Raw genomic sequence first — 8,720 nt, 5'->3', positions numbered from 1 at the left:
CCAGGGGCCGGCCCGGTGGCGCACTGGATAGTGCGCCGCTTGGGAAGCGCAGCGGCGCTCCCGCCCGAGGGTTCGGATCCCACGTACACACCGGTTCCCGCTCACTGGCTGAGCGAGGCGCGGGAGCAACGCCAAGGGTTGCAATCCCGTTGCCGGTCCCCAGTCCGGTACGGGGGCAACACTGAGGGTTGCGATCCGTTGCCGGACACGGAAAAAGACAAAAAGACAAAAAGACAAAAAAAAAAAAAACAGCCAAACTGGGGCTGCTAGAGCTCAGGGGAAGAGGAAGAGAGACATATGGAGTGCATGAAGGTGGTAGAAGCCACGATAAGAGAAAGAAAAAATTGCTCTGACCATTTCTAATCTCAGCTGCTTCCAGGCTGGAGCTTCTGAGCACACAGAGCAGGAGGTGGCAGAAAGCCACAGCAGTGCCTTTTGGATGAAGTTGCTTGGAGGCAGCAGGGGAGAAGAAGACCTTGGTGGTCCCCAGGCCAACAGTAACACTAGTAGTGTTCCCATGGACCCACATAGGACTGAGGAGCCACAACAACTGAAAAAAAAGGAGCCGCTCAGAGTCATCACAAGGAACCAGAGCATGGCCCATCCCATGGGAAGTGTTTGGAGCATGGGCAGTGGGTGAGACAGGCCCACTGGGGGAACACTGGGGCACAGCAAGGACAGCTGATCTGCCCCCCAATCAGTGTAGAACCACTCAGAGGAGACTGGTCAGGAATATAGAATTGCATGAGGTGCAGTTTAATGGAAAGACTCAGGTCCAAACCAGTGTTTCTACACAACCCAGGTACACAACCATGGTGCACCAGATTTCACTAGACTTGGAAATACCTATAAAGTCAACCATTAAAACCTGAGCTGCACAAAAAGTCTTCCCTAGGGAACCAGCAGCAAAGCAGCAATTTGGCTCAACCACAGAGCTCAAGTACTGGTCCCCACAGGAAGTTCCCCCATTTTAAAAATAAGCAAAGGACAACAAATTAGTTCCATCAGAGAGTTTAAGTGGTGGGAACTGCAAATAATCCAACACTGAACTGAAAGAAAAAACAAAGTACCCGCAACCAGAGACAAAATTTGATATTAACTAGTAAAGGTCTCGTGTCGCCAAAGAACATCTATAATACCTAGGAGGACTGGAAGTCCCTTGGGTTACCAAGCAAGAAAGAGGAGAGGGCCAGGGGCCTCAGGCATGCCCCCTCAACACCCAAAACCAGTCTCAAGGATGGGGGCTGAAGGCCTTGGCCACACACCCCCACACACACGCCTGTAGCCAGCTGAGCGATGACCACTGAGCTGCCACAGGAAATGCCCTGGGCTTTCTGGAGCTGGGGCAGTGCAGGGCCAAGGGCCTCAGCCACACACCCCCGACATGCACAGCCAGCCCAGCGATGACCACCAAACTACAGCAAGAAGGGCCCTGATTACCAAGCTAGGGTGGTAGGAGGCAAGGGCTTTTGCCACACCCCCCCTGACATATGCACCCAGCCCAGCAATGACCAAGCCCTGGTCTCCCCTGTGGGAATGTGGGGAGTGCCACAGGCATCAATACTGCCCCTCCTCCTTCCTCCTTCTTCCATCACATTTCCTTCCCCTTTCCACTCTCCCTCTCATTCCCAACTGCTCTGCAACAAAATCATAAAATGTAAAAAAATAATATTAATAAAATAAAAAATAAATTTAAAATAATAAGATTGTTGCTTGGGATTCCTTTTCAGTCATTTCAAGAGTTCTCTGCTGTATAGGGTCTCGTATTTGAGAATTACTGTATTGTTTTGGTGGTGTCATTTTTCTTGGGTTTTCATAGTTCTGGTTGATTTTTGGTCATCTGGTAGAGCAGTTGCTTCTTCTATTACTCTGTTATTAGCAGTTATTCTGGAGTAGGCTTTGATGAGAGAGACATCCTCTTCTTTTTCCAGTCTTCCCTGGTTACTCTCCTTGTGTCAGTGCAGTCAAGTGTATGGCAGGCCACCTGCATGGTTGCTGTGGCTGCTGCTGTGGCGTCAGGCTGCTTTTTTGGTAGCCATGGCTATGGTGGGGTACCTGCACAGAAATGGTGTTTTCTGCATGCTCTCTTTCCTGCTTTTGGGTGAGGGTTACTGCCCTCAGCTCCTTGCCTCAGACCCCAGGCATGCTGTCTTGTCTACTCCCCAGTGAAAGAGGCTGCAGTCCTTGTCTAGGACCCTGGGTGTGATCTGTTGCCTTGTTCTGGGTGGAGGAGGCTGCAGCCCTTGACTTCTTGCCTAGGCCCCCTAGGCATGTTCTCTTGTCTGGTTCCAGGCAGAGAGGGCTGCGGCCCTCAGCTCCTTGCCTAGGACCTTGATGTGCTCTCTTGCCTGCCTATTCTGCTGGTTTTGGATAAAGTAGTTTGTAGATGTCAATTATGTCCAGTTGATTGTTGGTGCTATTGAATTCAACTATGTCCTCACTGATTTTCTGCCTGGCTGGATCTGTTTATTTCTGATAGAGGGGTGTTGAAGTTTTGAACTTTGTAATAGTAGATTCATCTATTTCTTCTAGCCTCTATCAGTTTTTGCTTCATGTCTCTTGATGCTGTGTTGTTAGGCACAGACACATTAAAGAATGTTATGTCATCTTGGAGAATTGATCCTTTTACAATTATATAATGCCTTTCTTTATCCTTGCTAACTTTTCTTGTTCTGACATCTACTCTGCCTGAAATTAATATAGCTACTCCTGTTTTCTTTTGATTAGTGTTGGCATGGAATATTTTCCCCATCTATTTGCTTTTAATATATATGTGGCTTTTAAATGTAAAGTTTTCTTGTAGACAAAATATATCTCTTCCTCTTGGGTCTTGTTTTTTGATCTACTTGACAAGCTCTTTTAATTGATGCATTTAGCATGTTGACATTCAAAGTGATCATTGATATAGTTGGATTGCTACTTGCCATATTTACTACTATTTTCTATTTGTTGCCTTTGTTCTGTGTTCTTATTTTTGTCTTTCACTCTCTTGTTGTTGTTTTAATTGAGCACCTTTTGTTGTTTTAATTGAGCACTTTTTCTCCTTTCTTAGCATATCAGTTATACTCTTTTTTAACTTTTCTTAATCGTTGCCCTAGAGTTTGTAATACATATTTATAACTAATCCAAGTCTACTTTCACATAATACTACACTGCTTCACAGGTGGTGTGAGTACTTTATAATAACTAAATAGTCCTGATTTCTCCTTCCCATTCCTTGTATCATTGTTGCATTCATTTTACTTATATATATAACCATACATAAGCATATATATGGCGTATATATATATATATATATATAAACATGCATAATCAGATACATTGTTCCTATTATTATTTTAAACAAACTGTGTAATCTGTTAAATCAATGAAAAATAAGAAAAAATGAAAGGTTTTATTTTACCTTCACTTATTTCTTCTTTGATTCTCTTCCTTTCTTTATGAAGTTCCAGGTTTCTGACCTATATTATTTTCCTTCTCTCTAAGGAACTTCTTTTTACATTTCTTGCAAAGCAGGTACATTGGCAACAAATTCCCCCAGTTTTTGTTTGTCTGAAAAAGTCTTTATTTCTTCTTCACCTTTGAAGGACAATTTTGCAGGTTACAGAATTCTAGGTTAGTGGGGGTTTTGTCTCTCAACATTTCAAATATTTCACTCTACTCTCCTCTTCCTTGCACAGTTTCTGAGGAGAAATCAGCTATAATTCTTATCCTTTGTTCCTCTGTACATGAGGTGTTTTCTTATTCTGGCTTCCATCAGGATTTCTTTTTTTATCTTTGACTTTCTGTAGTTTGAAAATTATATGCTTGGATATCATTTTTTGGCATTTATGCTGCTTGGTGCTCTCTGAGTTTCCTGGATGTGTGGTTAGGTGTCTGGCATTAATTTAGGAAAAATCTCAGACATTATTGTTTCAGATTTCTTTGTTCATTTATCTCTTCTCTTTCTGGTATTCCCACTACACTTATTTACACCTTTTGTAGTTGTTCTACAATCCTTGAATATTCTGTTCTGCTTTTTTCAGTCTTTGTTCTCTTTGATTTTCAGTTTTGGAGATTTCTATTGATATATCCTCACTCTCAGAGATTCTTTCCTCGGCTGTGCTCTGTCTACTAATAAGCCTATGTATATACTTATATTTGGTGTCTAAATCCTATATTAAATTGCAAGTTCTGTGAGAGCAGAGTTTGTGTTTGTTTTATCTTTGATTTCCTTACAACTCCAAGTACAGTTCTACACATCAAATAGACATAAATTTTATTAAATAAATGTATTAATATATGAAATATGATATAATAGCCACAAAAAAAGGTGAAGTTGGGTACTAGATGAGTGAACATCTACTAGTACATTCTCAGTAAACTGCTTAACTGTATTTTTGTTAGAAATGTATTTATGTATGGTATTTGTGAGTTCCTTAGACTAGTGGTTTTTTAACCAACCCTATACAATCCTGTTAGAGTTCTTTAACTTAAATCTGGCTTGCTGACTACATTTATTAGCATATGTGGTGACTCATTCTAATTGTCATAGACAGTGGTAAATAAAGCCTTTCTTTTGGAGGACTAATGACACTGACTTTTCCTAACAACACTAAGATTGTGTAGAAGACCAGGCAAATGCCTATTTAGAAATGTAGTACTTTTAAAAATAGCCTTTTTTTTCTTCTCTCCAATTGATCTCTATATACCTATAATCTGGAGTAAAAAGCAGCCTAAAGAATTATGTCTATGTGATATTTTCTAGGAGTTTTTACACTTATTGTTTGGGCAGCAAGAATAATACAATATAATAAGCATTTTTCTTCAGTCATCTAAATAATTCTACTTCTGATTCAGATCAGCTTGTTTTCATTTTTCTCTAGTGAAAAGAACAATGCCTGTGTGTCTAAAAAACATTTGGTTTGGGCCGGCCCGGTGGCGCATGGGAGAGTGCGCTGCTTGGGAGCGCGGCGGCGCTCCCGCTGAAGGTTCGGATCCCATGTGGAGACCGGTTCCCGCTCACTGGCTGAGCGCGGTGCGGGCGCAGCACCAAGGGTTGCGATTCCGTTGCTGGTCCCCGGTACAGGCGCGACACTGAGGGTTGTGATTCCGTTACCGGTCAGTAAAAAAGACAAAAAGGAAAAAAAAAACATTTGGTTTGGCAAAGCACTGTGGCAATTCATACTGCTGTTCACCAGTATTTCCAATTCTCTTTCTGGGTACGTGACAGTATTGCACATCCCTTTCGTGTTGAAGTTAGGTGTCTTCAAGTCACTTTTTTTATCCAGTGAAATGAGACCAGAAGTGACATGGAACTTTAAGAGCTAGTGCATAGTTCTTCTACATTACCTTTATTTTGTTGCAGCAACTGTAAAGTAGAGAGATGGAGCCTCCCTTAGCTCAAGCCCCTGAGTAAGGACAGCATAGGGTGAGACCCCACCCCTTCACTTGACCTCTTGTGAACCTGTAACATGTTTTAGCCACTAGAATTTTGGGGTTATTAAATAAGCATAATCTAGCTTATCCTGTTGATATAGTCTTCTCAAAACAGTGGGCTTTGGTGATAACTAAAGGAGTATGTAAGATTTGATGTGCTGATATTGGCCCGATGTTTCTTTTTCTTCCTTATAGAAATGTTTATTGTACACAGCTTGTATAAGATGATATTCATCTCAGCATGATTACAGTCATTTTTCTATGTATTAAAATATTTTTCTTTGAATTACATCTTCTTCTGAAAACATTCTATTATGATTCTGTAAGATGTCCTTTTGTCTGACAACAATAGAATTTTAAGTTTCTTGAAAGTATTAACCATCATATTCATTCTTGTATTTATTCTTCAATAAACTTTTATTAAGTGTCCATTTTTTGCTAGGTGCAGGACTAGGAAAATGTTCACTAAACTCTAATTTGGTGGAAGTGACAGAAAGCAAGCAGGGGCCAAAGACGATAAAGTGCTTTGTTCTTTAAAATCTAGATAGTTAAATGATTTCATAAATGATCCATATTTCATCTTAAAGTAGTTAGCTATATTTAAAACTTAACTTTACAAATAGCATATCCAAGGTGATATAGACCAAATTTTAACTTTTGAGACCACCAACACATTACTTCTACTACTCGGTTAACTCTTTTTTGAAGGTTATTAAAATAAAGCTTTCTCAGTTCTCACTATCAGTATCTTTTACTTACTTGCACCAAGTACCTTCTCACTTCAGGGCCTTTACACATGCTGTTCTCTTTGCCTATTTTCCCTTAATTTGGGAAATCACTGGGTGCCATTTTTATTGAAAGTGCCGGCATTATCTTCATAGAAAGGAGTATATTTGTCTGTGTTATGCTGTTTTAAAAAAAAATCTGTTGGTGAAGTTAGAAGTTTCTGTACCATAGGTAGTATAAAAACTATTTAAAAAGTAAGAAATTGGGAGTTATCAAAAAGTTTAATTATACCAATTATCACAGAAGGAAAATTTTTCTCGTCACATTATCAGGTGATTTCAAGCAACTGTTATTTACAAAATTAAAAAAAAATTAAAAGCTGGACTCTGTTTCTTGTCTTTATCATAAAAATCTAACTGGCTTTTGCAAAGATAGTGCAGAAGGGTAAGGTTGCCTTCTGGTTTGTGATTTCAAGCAACTGTTATTTACAAAATTAAAAAAAAATTAAAAGCTGGACTCTGTTTCTGGTCTTTATCATAAAAATCTAACTGGCTTTTGCAAAGATAGTGCAGAAGGGTAAGGTTGCCTTCTGGTTTCCTCCCCCATCACCTTCTGCCTTTTCATTCTAGGGATTCTTCAGCAAGCGCCTGAAAGGCTCCATCAAGAGAACCAAAAGCCAGTCAAAGCTTGACAGAAACACAAGCTTTCGGCTTCCATCCCTTCGCAATACGGATGACAGGTAGGAAGTTAACTTCCTTAAAGCAGAGAAAGCAGTTTTAGGGTGGATTTTAATAAAGCATTTTGGTCTTCTCTAACTTTACATCAATGACAATTAGAAAGATCCAATACAAAATTTACTTTTTTGTCGTGCTCATATTGTGTCAAGGTACAAAATATTGGCTCAAATACCCAACCAGTTTAAGAATTTTATATTATTGGAGAGTTTTTGTATATGTAAGAACTAATTTGAGAATCATTTGTGCTGTTTATATAGAAGCAAGTTCTAGAGGTCAGAGGTACATTTTTTTGTGCATAAAATGACTGTAAGGGACAATGATGATATCTAACATTTTTTGAGCACTGTACACATTATCTTGCTTAATCTTTATAAAAACCCTATACAATAAATACTGTTATTATCCCCATTTTATAGATGAAGAATCTGAGTCACAGAGAGATTAAATAAACTTGTCAAAGGTCATACAGCTAGTAAATAGCAAAAATGGTATCTGAACTCCAGAAATGGTATTTTTCTCCAGAGGCCATGCTCTTCCTGAAATGCTGTTCTGTATGTACAACTATGGAATCAGTCCTATTGATTTGCAATCATATCTGTGAGACATGTTTGAAAAGGAAGTCTGGATTTCAATAATTAGGACTATCAGCTTGAGTAAACCTCAAATGTCTAGCTTACTTTGGATAACATCCTTTCAAAGTTGTTGAATATATGCTAAGACATGTTTTTAATACTTATGTCTCCATAATTTTAACAATTTTAAAAATAGTGCTTGTTAAACATTTTGAAAACAGGGCTTGTTGTATCAACACATCATTGCTGTCACTGTGCTTTCTACCTTCCAGGCACATTAAATATAGTCTCATGTAATACAGCAACCCTAGATACTATTATTATCTTCATTTTATAGATGGAGAAAGAGATTGAGAAACTTGTCTGGAGTCATACACTAGTAAATTCTACAATCTGGATTTGAACTCAGTTCTACCTCTCATATTTGATACTCTTATTTATACTTGGGGTTTTTTGTTTTGTTTGTTTTCAGTAAGTGACATTATTTTCAGTTATCTACCCAACAAACATAAATAAAAATTATAGATGTGCCAGGCTGAGAATTACTGTGCTTATTTTATAGATGAAAGAATTTGTCCCCTAAACTGAGTTGATAAGGGACTACTTGCTTTATCAGCTCTTCTTGTCTCTGAACCACATTAAAGGTGTTCTGTGAAATTTGCAAGTCTCTCCAACTGTGATGTAATTATATTGTTAATTATCTTTTCTACCTCTTTATTAAAACTGTTTTTTTCTTCTCATGTCTTTTTCTTATTTTCTTATTATTCTACAGCTTTTATCATTCCAGGAATTTAAAACATTTTACAAATAAGTCTTAATAGAATGACATTTTTTTTCAGATTATTGATTTTTTTAAATAAGAATGTTGTACAGTAATTAAAACACTCCCAATTTAATAGCCAATTTCTTAAACTCTATAGCATCATGTGGAAACTTGGGAGATAAAGAGATTTTTTTTTTGTATGTATACATTATTTTTTAACCTTGCACTAAATATTACCTTCTTAATTTCAAAGTACTCTCTCCTACTCCATTTTGTTTTAGGTAGCCCGTGGGAATTCTTGGATTGAATTGTGAAGAGATTATATTCTCCTATATTGCTATTATATAGTTACTGCATTTTTAGCTTTTCTGGTGACCTAAATTCATTATATGTGGCTTCCATACCATCATGTTTCAGTGAATAGCAGTATCATTCTATTATAAATACAGCACAATAAAAAAGGGCTAATAAATCTCAAATGTTAGATAGTCCTTTTTATTTTTC

The 8,720-nt window shown here is 38.2% G+C and overlaps 1 protein-coding gene across 1 annotated transcript in view; it reads left to right on the top strand.

Annotated features, from left to right (window-relative positions):
* RASAL2 (RAS protein activator like 2) overlaps window positions 1-8,720 on the top strand; it is a 105,727-nt gene that overhangs the window by 45,016 nt on the left and 51,991 nt on the right. The window contains exon 4 of the mRNA XM_008571818.1: window positions 6,774-6,883. Coding sequence (XP_008570040.1) covers window positions 6,774-6,883 — 110 coding nt within the window. The remainder of the gene's footprint in view (window positions 1-6,773; window positions 6,884-8,720) is intronic.

The sequence above is a fragment of the Galeopterus variegatus genome, unplaced genomic scaffold (assembly GCF_000696425.1).
Source record: "Galeopterus variegatus unplaced genomic scaffold, G_variegatus-3.0.2 Scaffold724, whole genome shotgun sequence".
NCBI classification, from domain to species: domain Eukaryota; kingdom Metazoa; phylum Chordata; class Mammalia; order Dermoptera; family Cynocephalidae; genus Galeopterus; species Galeopterus variegatus.
The sequence above is the reverse complement of the archived record's forward strand: the minus strand, read 5'-3'. Positions and strand labels throughout refer to the sequence as shown.